At 61.4% G+C, this 21,771-nt stretch overlaps 1 protein-coding gene across 42 annotated transcripts in view; it reads left to right on the forward strand.

The window, feature by feature from the left end:
* CAMK2B (calcium/calmodulin dependent protein kinase II beta) overlaps nt 1-21,771 on the forward strand; it is a 92,557-nt gene that overhangs the window by 54,925 nt on the left and 15,861 nt on the right. For 24 of the 42 annotated variants that reach the window (XM_044771174.2, XM_070504052.1, XM_044771178.2 and 21 more), the window contains exons 4-12: nt 1,222-1,276; nt 5,414-5,479; nt 11,200-11,272; nt 14,083-14,185; nt 14,272-14,355; nt 15,112-15,206; nt 15,357-15,479; nt 15,916-15,999; nt 16,853-16,895. In XM_044771174.2, coding sequence (XP_044627109.1) covers nt 1,222-1,276; nt 5,414-5,479; nt 11,200-11,272; nt 14,083-14,185; nt 14,272-14,355; nt 15,112-15,206; nt 15,357-15,479; nt 15,916-15,999; nt 16,853-16,895 — 726 coding nt within the window. Of the gene's footprint in view, nt 1-1,221; nt 1,277-5,413; nt 5,480-11,199; nt 11,273-14,082; nt 14,186-14,271; nt 14,356-15,111; nt 15,207-15,356; nt 15,480-15,915; nt 16,000-16,852; nt 16,896-17,863; nt 17,939-21,771 lie in introns of all 42 variants that reach the window. The other 18 variants (XM_070504005.1, XM_044771166.2, XM_044771146.2 and 15 more) reach the window with 1 other exon arrangement.

A 21,771-nucleotide genomic window follows, 5' to 3' on the forward strand; every position in this document is an offset into this window, starting at 1 on the left:
CTGCTCCGGCAGGGCTCGCCCTCAGGTGCTAGGCTTTGCTGGAGGTCAGGGGCTGCTGTAGCCAGATTGGGTTCCTGGCATGAGGACACTGCTGGCCGGGCCACTGGGAGGACCAGAGCTGGAGGAGGGAAGACGCTGGCAGCCCTTTCCCACCAGGAGACGCTAGTGGAGCAGCAGCGCTGTGGGGTTCTGAGCCCCTGTTCACACTACTCCTCTATCTTTTGGGAGCTGTGTGATCCTCAGTTGGTCACTCAGCCTCTCTGTGCACCAGCTTCCTCATCTGCTGCCTCTTGGGATGGTTGGGACTGTTATGGATGAGCACACAAAGCGCTTAGAGCTGTGTCTGCGTCTGCAGCTCCTGATGCAAAGGGCAGAATCCAGCATATGGGGTGAGCGTCCAAAATGAGCTGTTGCTAGAACTGTTTGCGGTTTAGTGCCACGTGCATCTCCAGCTCAAGGGAAAGGAGGCAGTGGGGTTGTGTTCTTTGTGCTGAAATCCACTTTGATGTTCACTCACTCACTCATTCATTCATTCATCAAATCCTAACCAGCACCGACTCTGTGCTGGCCTTGTTCCAGGCTGAGGGGCACAAAGTAAACAGACTAAACCATGATGCGGGAGGACGTGGCTGTGGTGCCATCAGCCCCGCTGGTTCTGGAATCGGAGGTCAGGTCTGAACCTTTGGAAGTGATGCCTCGCTAGGCGAGTGGTCCTCTGCCCGGGCGTCCCTGCCTCAGCCTGTCCCAAGAGGCTGGCAGTGGAGCCTCGCTGTGCTCCTCTCCTGTGAAGCCCCTCAGTGGCTCCTTTTAGGGCCTAGTGTGTGAGCCCTTGTATCCCACGGCCCCTGCCCCTCCTGCCCCTCTCTGTAGTGTTTAGGAGCAGTGGACGCCCCAGCTGGAGGCTGAGAGAGTCCTGGGTCTCCCTCTGGCAGAGGAAAGGAGAGACCAGACAGTCAGAGGCTCCCTGGATGCTCGCCTGGGGCTGGCTGGCCTGCAGGGCCCACAGCTCTCCCCTCAGCTCTGCCCTGCCGCCGGCCTGGCTGGACCCTTCGGAGGCCCGTGCTGTGGGAAGCCCCGGGCTGGCCCTTGGCAGGGGGTGGGTTCCCTCTTTGGAGAGTTTACACAGTGGCTGGGGACCTGGACAGGTGTGGAGGCAGCCTTCCTGGTGCGGGTGGGTCCCAGGCTGCTGCCAGCCCCTCACAGCCTCTCCTGTCCCCACAGTGCGCCTCCACGACAGCATCTCCGAGGAGGGGTTCCACTACCTGGTCTTCGATCTGTAAGTGCCGGGGCGCAGGGCCTCGCCCTCGTCTGCCCCCAGCATCGGGCCCACCGCCTCCCTAGGCACTGGCGGACAGTCCGTCCACCCCCGGGTCACCTGGCTCCCAGCTGTGCCGGGCCCAGCCTCCCTGGCCTCTCCTCGTTTGCTTTGCACTGGGGTATGGAGACCCACAGGGATGGGCCTGCCCTGCTGGGCCCTCTCCACGCAGAACAGGGCCCGCTGGAGGCTGGCAGGGGTTGAGGCGAGAGAGGAAGGGGCAGACCCCCAGAGGGACAGTCAGTGGCCTTCCTTCACCTTCCTTCCCTTGGGGTCCTCCTCACAGCTGGACGGGGGCACCACTGGCTGGCATGAGTGTGTGTGTGCGTGCGTGTGTAAGAGTGCATGTGTGTGTGTGCATCTGTGTATGTTGATGAGCATGCATGTGTAGGTGTCAGCATATGAGAGTTTGAGTGCGATTGCACGAATGTGCATGTATGATTTGTGGGGGTGTATACATGTGTGCATACGACTGAGCATTTGTGTGTGTTTATGAGCATGCATGTGTGGGTTTCAGCATGTGTGAGGGAGTATGTGCATGTGTGTGTGATTGCATGAATGTGTGATCTGTGGGTGGGTGTGCATGTGTGTGATCTGTGGGTGGGTGTGCATGTGTGTGATCTGTGGGTGGGTGTGCATGTGTGTGATTTGTGGGTGGGTGTGCATATGTGTGCGCATATTTGTGATTTGTGAGGTGCGTGCTTGTGTATACACACGTGGGTGATTTGGGGGGTATGCATGTGTGTACGTGTGTGATTTGGGGGTGTGTCCGTGTGTGTGTGTGTGTACACATGTGCAGCGGCTGAGTGAGGAGGCGTGAGGCCTGGGCTGCCTGTCCCTTCCTGCTGGCTGTGGAAGTGGCAAGCTCGTGCCCGTGCTCCTGACAGCCCTGCTCAGCAGTGCTACATTTGGCTGTCCCTGTGTCTGCCGCTCAGGACCTTGGAGTGGGCAGGGGCTGTAGGCTTTGGGCGGCCCCATTTGGCGTCTGGGCAGCTGCGTGGCCAGGGAAGCCCAGCCAGGATGCTGTTGCCACGGTGATGAGAGAAGCCTGCCCACAAGTGGGAGCTCTTCCTCCCTCAAGTGAGAGGTGCCTGGGCCATGGGGTGCAGAGGCCTGAGGAGCCCTCAGCCCACTTAGGTCCTCTGGTCAAGAGAGGCCGGGATTGTCCCTGCAGGGGCTTGGCCACCTCTTGTTGTCGCATAAAACACCACTTCAAGTCACCAGCCGGGTGGCCAAGGCTGACCTGGGACACCGCTGCCACCGCTGGGCCTAGGCTGTGGCCGGAAATGTCTGTCTCATGACCCCTGTGGAAGTGGCAGGCTTGCTGCCACCCTTGTGTGCCCCCAGACCCACCAAGCTCCACCAGCCTCTTTCCCAGGAAATGTAGAGGCCACTGGGCTGGAGGGTGGCTGTGCCTGGGGCCCCTGGGGCCAACAGGTGCAGACAAGCGGGGAGAGAATTGGGAGGGGTGTGCATGTGTGTGCGTGTGCACATGTGTGCACGCGTGTGAGAGGTTCTTCTCCCTCCTGGTCCACATGACAGTGGGTGTGGGGAGAGGCTGTGAGGGGCTGGCAAGAGGAAATTGGCTTGTGTTTCTGGAGGGGAGGGCCTGGGCCCTGCACATTGTTCCCCCAGACCTCTGTGGGCCCCAAGCCTTCAGTGGCCCCAACCCTGCAGAGGCCCCCACTCTGGGAGACCCAGGACACCCCTGGGCCTCAGGCAGGTTTTGGGGTGAGGGGAGGGCCTGCAAGGGGGCTGTGGAGGGAGAGGGGAAGGGTGGAGGCCTCTGCAACTCTGTGGCCCCGGAATTGGGGAAACTGTTTCTGGCCAGGGTTGACATCGCCTTTACGAGGCCCCAGGTCCCCTTGGCAGTTTGCAGACTCTGTGGATTCGAGGGTTGACAGGTTTCCCCACTCCCCACACCTGGGAATCACAGGGACTTGGGGACCAGCCCAGGGAACAGAGGAAGGCGCTCCCCCGTGGGCCGTGGCTCCAGCCGAGAATCAGCCATATTGTCTGGCCGGGGCCTGAGGAGAGGGAGACGGGGGCAGATGCTGGTCTCCTGACCAGGCCCTTCGTGGCCAGCACCAAACTCCCCAGCTACCAGTTCCCCACCCTGCAGCTCTGGACCAAGTGGCCCCAGGCGCCATCAGCACAGACTGGAGCCTCCTGTGGATACAGGACCCAGAGGGTCTGTCCCCAGCCCCAAGCAAGGCCTCCTGGGGGGCTCCCTGCATTCCTGCTATGGCCCTGGCCAAGACCTGGCAGCCTTTTTGCCTCTGCCCTGTGCCTGCACTCGGGGTCTGCAGAACCTGACCTGTGAGCTGTGTGTGCCGAGATAAACAGTGAGTCCCCCTTTCCTGGGCTGGACCTAGAACTCCATCCTCCTGCTACGCACACGCACGCACACACACACACACACACACACACGCACACACACACACACGCACAGATGTGCACATAGGCACCTAGAATTTCATCCTGCTACACACACACACACACACACACACACGCACAGATGTGCACATAGGCACCTAGAATTTCATCCTGCTACACACACACACACACACACACACACATGCACAGATGTGCACATAGGCACCTAGAATTTCATCCTGCTACACACACACACACACACACAGGTGTGCACATAGGCATGTGTGCATACACAGGCACACATGTGCACACATGCACATGAGCCACTGCCTCCCTTGGGCAGTCACCTACTGTGAGCCTCAGCCTCCTCTCATGGCAAAGTGGGACCCTAAAAGCTCCTCACTTCTGGAGTTGTTGGAAGGTCCAGTGGCATGGCAAGTATCTACCCTGGAGTGTGGGGTGTGTTAACACACAACACTTCCTCGTTTTTGTTTTTCTCCAACACTAAGAGAGAGCCTGCCTACACCAGGGCCACCAGTTGAGCAGTGCCCATGCCTTTGGTCACCCCTGCCATGTGCCAGCGCAGCCCTGGGTTCTGGGCACAAAAATGAGGCCAACCTAAGCCCCACCTTCGAGAGCTAATGGGAACTGAAATGCAAATGGAGAGACCACCGCACATGGGGCTAGGGTGCTGAAAGGAGATGTGGTCCCCCAAGACATGAGGAGACTCTGGACCACAGCAGGGGTGGGAAAGCTCTAGATGGAGGCTTCCGGCGGACCCAGAGCGTGTGAAGTGGGGCACCTCCCTGCTACCCTGTGCATCTGCCCCTCACCCTGTTTCCTTCATCTTCTTGTCCACATCCACATTTCCCAGCCGGGGAACCCTGGGCAGCCCCAATCCTTTCTGGGTTCCCAGAGGCCCTCCAGGCAGTGGCTCCTGCCCTGAGGGTGTATCCTGACCGTAGGGCCCGAAGGCCACTCACTGGGCAGGAAGACCTGGCAAGACAGTGTGTAGACAGAGATCCCACTTTTCTCCTGGAAATGGGAGTTCCGACACTTCGCAATATCACCCACCAGGAAGGCCAGATCCGGGCATCATCTCTTCTGTCCCCTCTACTCTGTGTGGGTGCCGCATCTCTGGTCCTGGCAGGTTGGAGGAGGGGAAACCAGATCTTCTCAGGCCTAGAATTAGAGGCACAGGCCTGGGTAACACTGCTGAGGCCTGGGTCAAAGTCTTGTGCTGCCCACTCTGGGCAGGTCACTGAGATCATTGCAGCTCAGTTTTATGAGCATAAGAGTGCCAACATCACGGAGCGGGTGTGGACTAAAATGTTGAATGCTGCCATATGTGAGTAAGCACTTGGTAAGCTGTCAGTCCTAGGTGACAGTGGCGATAGGGCAGAGGTGGTGGTGGTGGAGATGGAGGTGGCGGTGATATGTAGGAGGTGGCAGAGATGGAGATGGTAGTGTTGATGGTTGTGGAGGTGGAAATGGTGGAAGTGATGGTGATGACAAGCAGGAGGTGATTAAGATGGAGATGGTGGTGGTGGGGATGGTTGTTGAGATGGTGATGGTGGTGGTGGTGTTGATGGTTGTGGAGGTGCAGATGGTGGTGATGGTGATGACATGCAGGAGGTGGTGGAGACGGGGGTGATGGCGGTGGTGGAGATGGAGGTGACAGCGGTCTCCAGAATCCATGAACTCTGTGTGCTTTTCCCACAGGGTCACTGGTGGGGAACTCTTTGAGGACATTGTGGCGAGAGAGTACTACAGTGAAGCGGATGCCAGGTGGGTGTGGAGCCCTCATGCCATCCTGCCCCAACTTCTCCCGCCCACCCTTCCCTCACTCAGCCCCACTCCTGCCCCTCTGGCCCACGTCTGCTCCTGTGCGCATTGTCCTTAAAGTGGCCCGGGCAGATGGTCAGCTGGGTGGAGGTGTCAGCCCAGCCTCCGGCCCCACCCAGCCCTGCTGGGAGCTCTCTGAGCAGATCGAAGGAGCAGGAGGCAATTTTTTGTCCTTAACTAGCACAGCACGGAGGTGTGGCCCAGGTCAGGGAGGGGCCAGGCCTGCTCGGTCTCCCCTGGAGTGGGAACTGGCCCACGGAGGGGTGCTCTCCTTGCATGGCTGGTAGGGGAGAGCAGAGTGTGGTCGTGGGCCTCTTCCTGCCCCTCCCTTGGATGACTGACTATAGCCCACAATGGGCACCCCTGGGCAGCCCTTCCTGCTGGGGTCAGTCCTCGCTGGGGGATGAAGGGGACCAATGGCCTCAGAAATGCCCTCTGCTTCGTGGCTGCTGGGAGATGGCAGAGGCCCCCTCCCTGGAAAGGTAGGCCACCCATGGCCTGCTGTGGTCCATGCTCGTAGACCAGATGCCACCCTGATCTGTGACAGGAATGTCACCCCTGACAGTACATCTCAGCTCGGAGAGCGCTGAGGGTGGTGACTCCCTGCCCGCCCAGCACAAGGAGACACACATTTGAAAAAGAGAAAGACTGACAGTGGCCCTCTCTAGGCAGTGGAGTCTTAGATGCCTTTTAACTTTTTTATCTTCTTTGTCTATTTTTAAACTTTCCTTTAATGAATATGTATTACTTTTCTAATCAAGGAAAATGAATATTACTTTTTAAAGTAGCTTTTTGTGACTTGCTTCTGCACCCACAGGCAACCTTACCTGTCAGTGACTGCCTGAGTCCCTGTGAAAAGGTGTGAGTGGGTCCTGGTGCCACCTGGACCCCCCCCCCCAGGGTGGGGCAGCTGGAGGTGGGGTGGGGCCTGGCCTTCGAGCTGGGTGGGCTGGAGGGGGGCGGGGCCGTGGCTGTCCCTCTGGACACTACGGGATGGCGCAGGGCCACAGCTGATTTTCTGAGGGTCCTTGAGGAAGGACTGATTTTGCACAACAAACTGGGAGTGGCCTGTCCCCTTCACAAGCGGGAAGATGCCCTTTTAATTTCACTTACAAGGAAAGTAGAAAGTGAAAGGCAGCCACCCCTTCCGCTCTGCAGTGCTCTGGTGGGAGTGTCCTGAGCGTGGTGCCTGCCTGCTGGGAAGGCCAAGCGTCATGGCACCTGCCAGGGCAGGGGTCACTCTGGGGCTCACAGATGCAAGCCAGGTCAGGAGGGAAGGGTCCTGGGGGGCTGCCCCAGATCCAAGCCCATGGCCCACAGTCAGGACAGCGCCTGGACTGGACTCTCGCTCAGGACGTGAAGGGCTGCCTTCCATACCTGCCTCCAGCACCACCTGGCACCCCAGGGAGGTTCTTTGCGTTCACTGTTCTCTGTTCCCCTGCCTGGAACATCCTGCCCAGGCTCCTTGGTCCTCAGCAGCTCCCCCTTGGCTTGGAGCCCCTGGGCCCCTCTGCCTCCCCACAGTGCCTTTCTGCTGTGCCCGTGTGCCCACATCCAACCACAGCCCCCAACTCCTGCGGCCTTGGAGCTCCTGCCTTGCCCACCTGCCCCTCCTGCCTGCCTCCTGGCCTCCTCTTCTCCGACGCTTCCTCCTGCCCCTGGCCCCACCTCTCCACTCCTGGGGATCCCTCCTGCCCTCCTCGGACGGCAGGCGTCCTGACCCCCTCCTGGAGACCTGTTGAGGAGGGCTCCCCTGGAGTTTGGGGCCCCTTGGAACTGGCCCAGAAGAGATGGGGACTCTGAGCCGGGGCCCTACCCACAAATGTCTCGATCCACTCACAAACTCTGCCTTGCTCATAGACTGTGAGGAGGAGAGAGGGAATGAGGGGCGGTCTTGGGGAGCCCCCTCTAGCTGGCCCCACTGGTAAAACCCGTGCCCCAGGCTGCCTCTTTTCCCCGGAGTCCTGGTCCCTGGATGGAGTTGGAGACATCTTGTATTTGACCGTTGTGCTGGTGCTTCATCTTTGGGCAAGAGAGCCTGAGTCCCATGTGGACTCCCACGTGGGCGGTCACCCACTGGCATCGTCTGGAACTGTGGCGGACCAGGTGAAGGCAGGGGCAAGAAAGCCCCTCCTGGGAGAGCAGTGGAGTCAACCACGTTTCTGCGGGGGGACCCCCGCTGGCAGGGGTCAGTGGTGCTGAGGCAGGAGCCCAAGACCATCGGCTAGACCCAGGGAGGTGGGCGCCGCCCTCGCCAAGTGCATCAGCGACCGTTCCCGGGGCTGCCCGGGGCCGCACTGCTCAGAGCTGGGAGTCTGGCGAACTGTGTCTCTAGAGCAAGAGGAAGCCAGGCGGGGGTTGCTTTTCCGAACTCCTTTCTAACCGAGAAGGCTGAGATTCCTCTTCAGAGGGAGTGGGATGTTTATTTTAGAGTTTGTGGGGAAACTGAGGGGTCTTTTTTCAAACCTGGGAAAGCAAAGTTCAAAATACTTAGAATCCATTTTTCAAAATCCTAAAGAGCAATATGGTTCATGAGAGATGGTTAAAGGGGCCCGTAAGAATGCTGGCGTGCCAGGGCGGAGGTGGCGGAGGAGGGGAGGAGCACACCTGAGGTGGCGTCAGAGCCCAGACCGCGAGAATAACGTGCAAGAGCCGGCCTGCAACTGGAATGCCCCTTGGGAGCAATTCTGACCACAAAAGTGACTTTCTAAATTGTTCAGAGCATGAAAAAAAGCCTCACAAGGAGAATGGTACCATGCGAACAGAGGGCAAAGGGCAGGCAGGACCTGGCCTCATGTCCTCCAGGCCGAGGTCTCAGATGGAGACCAGGAAGGGCCTGGGAGGGGTCTCCAGAGGTCCCCGATGGGCTGCTTTCCAGACAGGGTGTCGTGTCCACCTGGTCTGCAGCCTGCAGAGGCCACTCCCATGTCGACCTGCGATGCTGTGAAGAATGGGGCCGAGAAACAGACCAGCACTTTTCTCTCGGGGAAACTGGTTTGCTTGGCAGCTCGTTTGTGAGCACTGGGGGCAGAGCCAGCAAAAGTCTGTGTCCTGCCAACACACTTCTCCATCTGGGTGACCATGAGTGCCTTGAGCAGGGCCTGTGGGACGAGGGGACAGGGTCTGTCTGCAGAGTTGTAGAGCTTCGTTTCAGCCATGCAGGCCAAGTCCCAAGATGCTGTGGAGAGATGTAGGCCAGCTGCTGACTCCGCAGGTGCAGTCGCTGCATCTCTGGTGCTGATTGGGCCCTGCAGCCCCAGGAGGGGACATGGAGGAGGGCAGGGGCGCAGCCCACCCCCATCCAAGCCGATGGATCCATCGGTGCCACGGCAGATGGATTTGTGGGTCCACCAAACGTTTGGGGAACATCTCCCTACATGGCAAGGGTTGAGGACACATGGAGAGGAAAGAACTGACATGTGCCTGTGGTCACAGAGGCCACAGTCCAGTGCAGAGACGGAAGCTGCCCACACACCCACATGGAGGATGTGGCCACTGGGCATGCCCAACACAGACTCCAGAAGGCGTCCTCCAGGGGAAGATAGAAGTCGGGCTTGACCCTAAGCTCAACCCAGATTGGCAGCAGTCTCAGCAGGTCAAGGTTGGAGCCAGGTCACTCTGGGGCTGGCCAAGAGCAGCTGGAGGCACAGGAAATGCCAGCTTGTGGGCTGTTAAGGCCGCTGATGCCCTGGGCAAGGGGCAGGGGTTCCGTGGGGGTGGCAGAGCCCCCAGTTGGGCACATGGACGCAGACCCCAGGGCAGAATCAGGGTCTGGCTGCAGCAGTGCATGCAGGGGCTGGTCCGCTGGAGGGTCAGGCAGGCCCCCATGTGGGGTGCTGTCGTGTGCGGGCATCACTGCATGAGTGAGCGCTGACGGATCCAGCACTCCTCTCCAGGGCTCTGGGTCTGTGAGTGGAGATGGGAGACCAACATCCCCAATGTGTGGCCTCCACCTCTGCCCAGCTGTCCTCACCTCGGAAGAGGGGCCCTCGAGAGCTTCCCAGACCCCACAGCTGAGCTCTGCCCACTGGTATAAGGCCCCTGGACGAGCTGCTTCTGGTGGGTCAGCCCATGGTGGGGACTGAGCCCGTGTCTGCAGGAACGGGGGCTGGCAGTGGCTGGACGTGGGGTTGGGGCAGGGATGAGGATCAAGAAGGACGGTTCCAGAAAGATGAGGGTGTTACGGGAGGGGCAGAGGTAGGGAGGGAGGCGCTGGGAGCCGGTCAGGCAGAAGAGCCCAGGGCACAGGACAGGAAAGCCCAGGACAGGGGACAGGAGAGCCCAGCTCGTCGTGAGGGCTGTGGTTCCAGCCCTTGGTGGCATGGGAGGGGAGGGACTGGGAGGGGCTATCTCACGAAGGATTGGGCCAGGCTCCTCTGACCCCCGCAGACCTTGGGAATCCAAGATTGTTAGGATGTGCTGAGGTCTAGGTCCGCAGGGTGTGCTTAGTTTACTGTTGTTGCAGTGGGTGATGGTCTCCAGACGTGGCCAGAGCTATTTAAGGAAGAGGGCTGGTTCATCACCCCCTCTCTGAGTTTACCATTAGGAAAGCAGGGGCCCCCTCCAGCTGACCCTCAGTCACCCCACAGGGTCCAGCTGTGGCAGGAGATCTGAAGGAACCTGCCTGTCTCTCCCTCACCCCAGCCCAGAAGGGCCGTGACCAAGATCCTAGGTGGTGGGCTCCAGGTGGCCTGTGGCCTCTGGTCTCCTGCAGCTGCCACGGCTGCAGGGGTGGTGTAGGATCCCAAGGGGCCTGTGCCTGGCTCTGGGGACAGCTGGAAACTGGACACCTGGGGCCACAAGGTCTCATGTGCGCCGGGACTAGGGGCATCTGGGTCTGATGTGCAGGGGACCTTGCTGAAGCAGAGGGGTTGGAGGTGCCTGGGGGCAGCCCGGACCTTCCCTCCAGTATGTCATACCCTGGAAGACCTGGGACTTCTTGACCTGCAAAGAAGCCCCTGGCTCCGGGTCCCAGGCAGTGCCAGGCTGCCCACTCGCCAGGAGAGCTCCCGGGCCCCCAGGGTGCTATGGAGTTGAGCTGTCCAGCGTTGCAGCCAGCAGCCAGTGTGGACGTTTCAGTTTGTTAGAATTAAATAACACATGCTCCAGTCAGAAGGGACTGGTGGCTGAAGCATCAGCAATGCCCCAGAACAGAGCAAGGCCCCAGTGCCCGGGGCATCACCCCCACACCGCAGCACCCGACTGCCCTCTCCCCCTTGCCATTTCACCTCTATCCTTTCCCTGCCTGCCCCCTCTTCCCAGCCAGCCTTGCAGGGTGTGAGCTCAGCCCTGGCCTCCCTCCCAGGGCACCTGGCTTAGGGTCAGGCTTGACCAGCATGAGCCTGGGGAGGGACGCACCAGAACAGGGATGTTTCTTCTGAGTGTCACTTCCACGGGCCTGACCAGAGGGGTGGGTGGGGCTGGGGGTGCAGAGGGGCCTGGCCGTGCCTTGTGCTGACCTGTGGGGGTGAGAAAGGGGCCCCAGAGGTGCCCCTCTGGCCAGTATCTCCTCTCTGGGGTGACAGGCAGCACCTTGATTCCCTGCTTCCCTGTGGCCCCTGCCAGGCTGGGGACCCCGCCCCAGTACCACATAGCACCCCACTCCTGCACCTCCGCCCACCCCTCAGGGCCACTCGCACTAATGCGCCTGCTGTTTGCCGCAGTCACTGCATCCAGCAGATCCTGGAGGCGGTTCTCCATTGCCACCAAATGGGGGTCGTCCACAGGGACCTCAAGGTGAGTCCCCTACCCTGCTCTGTGCCAGGTCTCTGTTGTCTGTACCTGCATGTCATGTAAAAGGGGGCCCTGAGGGGGGCAGTGCAAGCACCAGGAGATGCTGTATACATGGGGGGACATGTGCATGTGTGTATGTGTGTGCATGCATGTGTGAGCACGTGTGAGAGCCTGCACGTGTGTGCACATGAAAGCCTGTGTGTGTGTGTGTGTGTGCGTGCGTGCACACATGGCTGTGTGTGTGCGCATCCTCCCAACACCTCTAGGCTCCAGGGCTGAGAGGGGGCAGTTGTCAAAAATTAGCCTATTAGCACATGTCCACTTGTGGTCTCACTTTCTGGGCTCTGGTTGAGATGCAGACCTGGCAGGCGGGACACAGGTGATGTGTGTGTAGGTGGGGCTGATGCCTTGGGAACAGGGGGAGAGGGGCCAGGCTCAGTGGCTTTTGAAAACTTCCAGCCCTTTCTCCAAGTCTCTGTGGCCCTTGGCTCTGCTCTGGGTAAAGTGGCTGCAGACTATTCAAAAGAAGCTTTGTCACCCCTAGGGCACAGTGTGGAGGGAGGGCCCTCAGGAGGAACAGCAACACTCACTCCTCCTCCCTCCTTCATCTCCTCTTCCTCCCCTTCCCTCCTCCCTCCACCACCTCCTCCTCCTCCCCTTCCCTCCTCCCCTCCTTCCCTCCTCTTTCTCCTCCCCCCTTCTCCTCCCCCTTCTCCCCCTCCTCCTCTCTCCTTCTCTCTCTCCCCCTCTCTCCTTCTTTCCTTCCTCCTAATCTCCTCCTTTCTTTGATGCCAGCTTTCTCCAAGGCTGGGTTTGGGTCAGTTTCTTCTCTGGAGAGGGAACCCTGGGCCTTTCATCCCTGCTGCGAGATCCTTTGGTGGCCCTTGAGACCATTTCTTCCCATGGGTGCTCATGCTGAGTGGGGTCACGCCTTCCCTGGGCCATGGAGGGGTGTGTGTGAGCTGATCTTTGTGGGGCTGCTCTGGGATGGTATCACACAGAACCCTCTCCTGTGTCCTTCACGTGTTCCCGTTTGCTCTGCACATCCTGTGTGGTTCTTGTCCTTTTACCTGCCAGCCAGGCCTGCCTCCTCTGTCCACCTGTCCCATAGGTCCTGCCCTATGTCACCGTGTCTTGTCTGAATGGCTTCACTCAGGGCCTTTGGGAGGAGGGGCCACAGAGGAATGGGTACATGTCTCCACCTTGTTCCTGGACCCCAAGATTCATAGGTATGATGAGGGGGTCAGAATCCTAGTTGAAAAAGACAAAAAGAAAAAAGGAGTCTGTCCTCCCTCCCCCACCCCCCGCCCCAATGGTGTGGGGGGCCGCACTCTAGAAAGGACCCATCGTCATGACTGAGACAGCCCCTGGGAGCGTCCCGTGGTGGGTTTGCTGTCGTCCAAGGTTGGGGGGGTGGCGCCATCCCAGGGTGGAGCCCAGCCCGCCCACCCAGCTCCCCACGGCTCCTGAGCTCCTCCTCTGGGGCTGGAGTGAGGGCTCGTCTCCTCTGGGGCGGGGCCTCTGGTCTGCAGAGATCAGGTCCTGCCCCCAGTTGCTTTCCCCGCCCATACCATGTCAGACTTGGTGATGTGGGGTGCACCGGGGAGGTTGGGGTCCCCCTTCCCACTCACTTTGGCAAAATCAAGATGTTCAGGGCCCTCCAGGCCATGCTGGGTGGGCAGGGTCGCGTCCCCAGCGTGCGTCACCTGGGGGGCGGGGCCTCATCAGCCAGCGGTGTGGGCTGGGAGCAGCTCTGGTTTCTGCCACGTGGGCCTGGCATACTTCATCGCCTCTAAGGGCCGCTCGCTGCATTCTGGCACCGCAGGTTTGCCAGCAGTGTTAACATGGTTTGCTGGTGGCGTTTGTCTTTCCTGGTGGCACTAAAGTGGCAGTGTGGTCTTAGCCAGCCTGCCTGTCAAGAGGGCAGCCTGGTGAGGGAGCCGAGGGTGGGGGGAGTCCCCTGGCAGTCAGGGACGAGGAAGTCCAGCACCTGCGAGCTCTGAGTGCTGACCGCTGGGAGGTGATGAGGCCGGTGGGACAGGCTGGGATGGTAGGGGCCCAGTGTACAGGGACTGTACCCATGGGCCCTCAGGGCCAAATGTCTCCAGTCAGGGGACAGCAGCCTTCTTGGTGCTCCAGCAGGACAGGGGGCGAATGTCCTTCCAACTTGAGCAAGGGCGCTGCTCCCTAAGGCAGGGAGGCGTAGGGGGGGGAGCCATTCCCAGCTGTGGGTGCTGGACAGGCATGTGGTCAGAGCAGGCGCCTTGCACCCAGCTCTTGGGACTTGGTAGGTGGGTGTCCTGCAATGCCCATGCTGTGAGGGCCCTTGGTCGTCCCTCTTTGCCCTTTAGGGGTCGCCATTCAGCAGGAAATGTCTGAGCCCCCCAGCAGGCAGCCCCTCCACCATGTCTCTGAGCAACCAGACAGGGGGAGGGGGGGGCTTCCCTCCTCTCCTTCCCTCCTGCGTGGCCTGCCAGGGCTTGTAGGGTGCGCTCAGTTTGGGTCCCAACGCCCCCAGGTTCATTGTTGATGGGTGTGAGGGATCCGAGCTTGCACTTTGAGAGCCAGCTTCCCTCTTCAAGGCTAGGGCTCCTGTCCTTGCCCTAGGAGGGGGGATGGGCTGTTGGGTGCAGGCCCAGGGTCCCGGGACTCTAGGGTGTGCCAAAGACGAGGGGGCCCACAGGGTGTTGGCGTGCTGGAGGAACACCCACGTGGTGGGAGCTCAGATCTATGAGCCTCAGTTTTGCCCCCCTCCCTCCCGTGACACCCCTGGATGTAAACCACTCGCCCTCAGCCAGTTGCCTTACCTGCAGCCCGAGAACCTGCTCCTGGCCAGCAAGTGCAAAGGGGCCGCGGTGAAGCTGGCAGACTTCGGCCTGGCTATCGAGGTGCAGGGGGACCAGCAGGCCTGGTTTGGTGAGTGTCTGACTGGCAGGACGGTGGGAGGTGTCAGCTGCGCACCCCCCCCCCGCCCCTCATACCCCCCTTTTTCCTCTCACTAGGGTTTGCTGGCACACCGGGCTACCTGTCCCCAGAGGTCCTGCGTAAGGAGGCATATGGCAAGCCGGTGGACATCTGGGCATGTGGTGAGGACAGTGTGCAGGGCAGGGGGACGCCGAGGGGAGTGGTGGAGGGAGCCCCACTGCACTTGCCCTGTGTCAGACCCACCCCTGGGCTGCCCCCCAGCCAGGAGCCCTCTCCCAGCCCAGACTAGAATTGCTAACCTGTCCCTGGCTGTTGCTGAGATGCCCACCACCCCAGTGCCCGCCCTGTGCTCAGCAGAGAGGTCTGGGCCAGAAGGAGCAGCAGGTGCCCAGATGGAGGGGTGGGGGCCACGCAGACCACCCTGGCAGGACTGCTTCCTTTGGCAGGGGGCTTTCGCAGTGGCGGGTGCTGGCTTCGGGCCTCCCCTGTGAAGTGGGGTGAGGGTGTGGCAGAGATGAGGGCATTGTTTATGCCATTCTGCTAACATGAGGGTGTCCAAATATTGACACATTGACGCTGGCTGCAAGGGGACGCTTGAGGACCCCAGTGTCCTCGTGGGGTTCACTGGCTTCAGGAGGAACCCCCATCTTAGCCGAGGCCAAGGAACTGGCTGAGGGTCCCATAGCTATTAAGTGCCAGAGTGAGGCAGCTGACCCCCTGGGATCACACAGTTGACGTCATGTGGCAGTGTCCACCCACTGATGTGTGGCTGTGCTTGTGCGCTCCATGGGACACAGGGACTGGCTTGGGCTGGGCTGCGGGGGCTGTGGGGTGGGGGCAGTGCAGGGAGTGGCGGCCTGGGCACAGGCTGTGGGATGGGGGTGGCAACATGAGCCCATGCCCTTGGCCCTCCCCAGGGGTGATCCTGTACATCCTGCTTGTGGGCTACCCGCCCTTCTGGGATGAGGACCAGCACAAGCTGTACCAGCAGATCAAGGCCGGCGCCTACGACGTGAGTGAGGGACCCCTCCTGACCCTGAGACAGGGAATGGGTGACACCACCTGCATCTCAGAGTCTGGCTGGGATGAGACCCCTTGGGAAGTCCGGCTCCTGCCTGAGGAGGGGGCTTCAGGCTCTGCTATGTGTTGTTTCCTCTTCTAGTTCCCATCCCCTGAGTGGGACACGGTCACTCCTGAAGCCAAAAACCTCATCAACCAGATGTTGACCATCAACCCTGCCAAGCGCATCACAGCGCACGAGGCGCTGAAGCACCCGTGGGTCTGCGTAAGTTGCCTTGGCCGTGGACCACCCTGCGGGTTGATCCTGGAGTCTTGTCCTTGGTCCCAACTGGTCCCCTGGTTTCCTGGGTGCTGCTTGGGCTGTGGCTTGGGACACGCTGGTGGGTTTGCAAGGTTCAGTCCCTGGGAGGAGAGGCGCTCCTTGGGTAGAGGACACCCAGTCCTGTGTGTGAAGGGACAGGCGGGCAGGGAGCATGAGTGGTGGGGGGAAGGACGGGGGTGGAAGGCTTGGGGGACAGGCAGGCACAGGGGACAAGTGGCCTCACCCTGCAGTGGGTGGCTGGTGGCTCTTGACATGAGGGCCCCGGCTGCCTGAGCCCTGCTGCCTGAGCCTCCCCTTGACCCTCTCTTTCGAGCCCCTCGGGGTCAAAGCTGACGCCTCTCGGGCTCCTCACAGCGAGTGACAGCCCCTCTCCCCACAGCAACGCTCCACGGTGGCCTCCATGATGCATAGGCAGGAGACTGTGGAGTGCCTGAAAAAGTTCAACGCCCGGAGGAAGCTCAAGGTGAGATGCCCCCGGCGCCCAGCCCCTTGGGCCTCACAGCGCACGGAGCTGCCTGTCCCCTGGAGGACCCCTCCCTGCGAGCGGCTGGAGGGGTCTGGCAGGCCTGGGGACCGGAGGCTGTAGGGGAACCAGGCACCATCCCAGACCAGACAAGTCAGGTGGACTTAGCCCCAGCTTGGGAACACCACCGACAGGGCCCCAGACATGGGCCTGGTCTCCAGGTGCAGAGCGGGCCCCTCCTCAGCTACCCATGCCCGGGACTCCATACCTGGGGCGCCCTCTGGTTGGTCACGCTCTCTTTAGTGTGAGCGAGTTGGGAAGCTTCTGACCTGGGCAGGTTTGGTAAGGACAGCAGCCTTAGTGCGAGGGAGGTGGGCAGAGGGACTGTGGGAGGGAGGTGGGCCCTGGACAGGGAGGCGCACCTGACAGAAGCCATCTGGCGCCAGGCCCATTTTCCCTAAAGGCTGGTCTGAGCTGAGGGCAAGTGCCCAGGCCTGGCCCGGGGCCCCCTGCTGGTCTCCCCAAAGCGCATCCGTGGTGCAGGCCCCCTCAGTGCTCTGGGCCAAGGGCGCATGTGGACGTCCTGGTCAAGGAGAGGAGGGGCTGTGGGGAGAGGCAGACCCCCTAAGGAGCCATGGGGACTGGCGTGGTTGGTTGGCACTTTAGAGCCCAGGACGTGTCACTGTTTTTTTCTGGAAGTAGTGGCTTGTCTCGTGCAGCTCGTGAGTTTGCAGAATTCTCACCTCTCTGCAAGGCCGTGACCTGAGCTGTGCCAGGCGCCCACAAGCTGAGGGCCGGGTGGGTCTCCTGGCTGGCCGACGGTCCTGGCCTCAGCTGTGCGTTTTCTCCCCAGGGCGCCATCCTCACCACCATGCTGGCCACGCGAAATTTCTCAGGTGAGAACAGCCTTCTCCAGGAAGAGCAGGCCTGCGGCGGAAAGGCTCCCGAAGAACCTGCCGCCAGCGCCCGCCCTTTCTCACCCCCTGGCCCCTCTCCTGCCCTCCGAGACCCTGGGCCACAGAGAAGGCCTGGGCTACCTGGCCGGGCCCCCTCTGAGGGGCAACACCCAGAGTCCGCCCCCACTGGCTCCCGGAGGGCCCCCGGCACTAGCCCCTGTCCCTACGTGTTGGATCTCTGTGTCCTCGCCTGATGCCCCAGTGTCCGTGCTGCCCGCCCGGCCCCTGCTCCGTGTGTCTGTCAGGTGTGGTCAGCACCTCTGTGGCCCCGTTGTCCTGAATCCTCTGAGCCCCCACTTTGTGTGGAGGTGTGAGGCGCCAGGACCTCTCTGCTGCGCTCCAGACACGCTGGCGGCCGCCCGCCCCGTCACTGAGGGTGGGCAGGGCTGGGGGCGTGCGGCCGCTCCGGGGGGGTCTGTCAGCAGCCCCGAAGCCAGCAGCCCTGGCAGGCCTACCGGGGACAGCGTCACCCGAGTGGGGCTGGCCGCCCACTTGCTGTCCTGTGGCTTGTCTGTCGCCTGCGACACTGGTGCGGGAGCGTCTGTGGTCCGTCCTCTTGTTCGTTTGCATCCGGCACCCCCATCCTGTTACTCTTGCTGTGATACTGTGCTGCCGGGATAGGGGGCATGCTGTCACACCAATGCTAATAGGACCTGTCCTGTCTGCACGCCTGGCTGGGCGCTGAGAAGCCCCGCTGGGGTTTTCTAAGGAGAAAGGAGGCGAATGCTTTCAATTGTCAATCGGTCTCCATCTTGTTTTCACTCTCCTGTGAAAGGGGTTCTGGAACCATCCGTCACCTAAACCTTGACTCTAATCTTCTTCTGCTTCCTTTGTCTCTTCTCTTCCCTTACCTCGCCCACCCCGCGTCTGTGTCTGCCCCTCCCTCGTCTCTAACCCGGTGCTAACAGTGGGCAGACAGACCACCGCTCCGGCCACAGTGTCCGCCGCGGCCTCCGGCACCACCATGGGGCTGGTGGAACAAGGTAGCTGTTGTTGACCAAGGTCCCGCCTGTCGGCATGCGGCTCCCCTCGCTGCACGTGGCCGCCGGCCGGGCCTCGAGAGCTGCCCTAGAGGCCCCGGGAGCCCCCGCTCCCGCCGAGGACGTGCCCCGCAGGGCCCACCCCAAGGGCAGGGAGGCAACCCCCACTGTACTATTGGCCTCAGGCCCCACCTAGTAAAGGAGGGGCTGGGTAGGTGACCCCTAAACTGCACCTTGCCCACATGCATTTGACTGAACCCCTCCATTCCTAGTCCCTGAGTCTGGGATCAGGAGACCCCTCTGGTCAGAGTCCTTTGCTCTCTGAGGCTTTCTCCCCACTTGTCCATCATGACCCCTGTTTACAATGACCTTCACCACCCATAGGAAGCTTTGGAGCTGCTTCTGGGGGTCCCAATCCTGAGTGGGGGATCCTGGGGAGAAGGGCATGGAGGCAGAGACTCTGCACCAAGAGAGCCTACTCGCCACCCCCATCCACTCGTGGCCTGGCCCACACCCACCCCAGGGACCCGCTTGGCGCTCCCCGTCGCTGGCACAGAGCCAGTGGTCTGTGCTGGGTTCCACACGTGCATGTCTACCCTGCGAGACCCAGGACCGGGGCCTCAGCCGCCCTGAGAATGACTTAAGGCCTCCTCTTGGTTCTTTGACAAGGCCCCCTTCACCTCATCCTAAATCTGTGAGTGGAGAGGCTGGTTCTGCCAACCTGCTCCTGTGGGCCGTGAGGGGCAGACCTCCCTGGAGGCCCAGGCCAGCTCCCTCACTCCCACCTCTGACCTCGGTCAGACCCCGTGACGGCTAGCAGACCCCAAGACCTCCTAGTGGGCCCAAGACCCCAGCTTGAGCCAAGGGTAATGCAACTTTAGGTGGGCAGAGCCAGCCACAGCTGAGGGCCGACCCTGGCGCTCCCCAGAGCTGCAGGGCCTCAGCGAAACCCTGCATTTCCTGCTGGGGCCTCAAGCATCAGCTTGGGACAGGGCACAGCCCAGACCCTCCCAAGCCCAGACCCTTTTTTTCCTGCATGTCCACCCTAGACCGCACAGGGTGCACAGCTCTGCCCACCCAACCAGAGAACCTCAGCGTTCCTGGCCTCCTCCTCCTGGGGTGTCAGGGCAGGACCATCCTCAGGGAGGAGGGTCTGTGCCCCTCCTGTGAGTCCAGTGGACATGTCCAGCAGGCAGACCCCAAGGGTCGTCCTGAATCAGCTTCACATTCCAGGGCTTTCTGGAGCACCTGAGGGCAAGGAGGGGCAGGGGGTCAGGGAACGGTGAGACTAGGGGCTCCTGGCGAACCCTCTTGCCCAGGGACAGTGAGTGAGGCAGGCACCTCTGAGCCGCTCTCTGCCCGGGGCTCCTGCCTGCAATGCCCGCCTGCCTGCAAGTGGATGTGGGGCGACGGTGCATGAGGCCACGTGCATGTGCGGCTCCGCCCTGGGAGCCAAGAGCCACTCTGTCCTGGGGGGTGGTCAGTGCATGTGGACAGAGCCCAGCATGGCTGTCCCTGGGTGACCAGCTAGGGGATGAGGCAAAGGCTGGGCCCTATGGGCTGAGGGACCCCCCTGCTAGGTGAGCCCACCTCAGCTGGCCGCGCCAGACCCAACAGGCATAGCAGATGGGGGTCTCAGTTCCAAGGCCATCACTGCTCCATGGATGACGGCCTCTGGGGTGAGCACCCCTCAGCTAGCAGAAGACCGGGGGTCCTTGTAGAGATGTTGCAGTTCATCAAAGCACCCTGATCAGGTCCCACTTGGCCTTCATCGAGAGGAGACTCAGGGCGAGCTGTGGGGTAGCAACGATGGCCGGGCCCTGATGATGCCTGGTGAAGTGGGGTGGGGCAGAGGGTCTCTGCTTGTCTCCCAAGGGTCTGGGGCACCTGTGCCTACTCGGTCCACCTTGGCTCCTGCTGTGTATTAATGCGTTTCACTTAAGAAAACCCAAAGGAGGCTCCCCAGTATGGACGGGATTCTGGAGTTGGTCCAGGACAGAGATGGGAATTTCCAGGAAACGCGGCAGCCAGGAGCTGTGCTCAGGAGGGGTCCGGCCATGCGTCCGTGCTGCGCCCAGACATGCGCAGGGTGTGGTTAAAAGAGGTTCCTGAGGAGGAGTGTTTGGGAATTGACTAAAAGGACAAGTGTCTGCAGCAGGGCTGCCCGGAGCCTGAGCCACCGTGGTGGCCATCTGAGTCCCCAGAGGGACCTTTGTCAGGGAGCAGAACTGTTCCTGCTTCAAGTAGCACGGTCTGGAATGCAGTTTTAGTAGACTCAGGGACTGAAGGGGACCTTCTTAAGACCCAGGACTGTCCCTGGGTCTCTGTCCGCCTCCGCCCAGGGCCTGACCCAGCGGAAGACTGGGCAGAGCCGACTGCATCTCCGCTGAGGGTGCCGCGCGGCCCCGGCCGGACCCTTCAGACCAGCACTGGCTTGTGTTGGTTCTGCCTCAGGGCCAGCTGAGGGCAGTGCTGGCCAAGGCTGCAGGGCTGTGGGGTTGACTCTTCCCAAACCGCCAGTCCTAAATTGGGGGATGGGGGTCAGTGTGCTGCCTACTCAGCTCCCGCTCAAGCGCCTTCAAGAGGGGCTGGATCCCTCTTTCCTCCAGGCCCCTGGGCGGAACCCGTCTCCTGGCTGTGTCGCCAGCTGGCCGGCCAGCACTGGCAGGGTCCCTAGAGACCTCACTCAGCACAACTCCCACTGTGGGGGAGGTGGGGCTCTCCCTGTGTGCCAGAGGTGGGGACAGGAACCAAGAGGTGAGGGGCCCTGCTGATCAGGAGCGAGGCTGCAGGTTGGCCTGTCCCTCTGTGGTGAGTTACAGGGAAGGACATTGTAGCTGCCACCAGGGGAGATTTTTCACAGACCCTGCAGTGGGAACTGGGACAAGAAGATGGCATTTCTGGTCCTGGGATACCCTTGCGGGAGGGCTGCCAGGGCGTCAGGGCATGGTCCTGTGTCCGGCCTCACCAGGCGGGGCCTCGCCCTTGGGAGGATGAAATGCAGGGGGGGCAGGCCTGGGGAGCGAGGGAAGGGATGGCCTACGCTCGCTGGGATCCTGAGATGCTTCTCATGGGGTGAGGCCCACTGGTCGAGAGGGATGGGCCGGGAGTCAGGCTTCTGGTTGAACTCTGCCCCGTGGAACCTGGGAGGGAAACTTTTGAGAGAATTGACGGGTCTGTGTGGAAGGAAGGCTGGGAACCGAAACCCAGCCCAGTGTGGCGGCGCTTGGACAGCCCCGCAGGGTCCTATGCTGACTGCAGCCACCCATGTCCCCACGCAGAAGCTGGAGGGCACGGTGGAAGGTGGGCAGCAGGCAGCCGCCCAGCAGCCTGGGACCCAGCTTGGTCCTGCACTGGGGACTCTCGCCAGTGGTTCTCAAACTGAAGCAGCGTTGGGATCCCCTGGAGGGCTTGGTGAACAAATGCCAAGGCCACCCCCAAGTTTCTTCCTCAGGAGGTCTGGGGCGGGCCGGCTGATGCTGATGCTGCTGATGGGGGACCCCACTTTGAGAACCACTGGGTCTTTCTGGGTCTAAGTGCTGTCTGGCCCCTGTGCCGGCCCGAGTCAGCGGCCTCCGGGGATGTTCCTGGCAGGAAAGGGTCCCGGCTTGGTCTCTCCGAGCAGGCGGACTCGGCTTCAGGGCTGGCCAGCGGGAGCCTTTGGAGCCAGCAGTCGGGGCTGTGCCCCGAGCCTTCCCGGCCTTGGGCCTGAGGTGAGGGACTCTACCCCTCCCTGCTTCTCTAACTGTACCAGGCCCCCTGGGGCACTGCTTGGCTCAAGGGTGCGGGCGGGCCGCCAGGCAGGACTGGCTGTGAGTCCTGGGCTGCAGACTGGA

This window comes from Equus asinus, chromosome 1 (assembly GCF_041296235.1).
Source record: "Equus asinus isolate D_3611 breed Donkey chromosome 1, EquAss-T2T_v2, whole genome shotgun sequence".
NCBI classification, from domain to species: domain Eukaryota; kingdom Metazoa; phylum Chordata; class Mammalia; order Perissodactyla; family Equidae; genus Equus; species Equus asinus.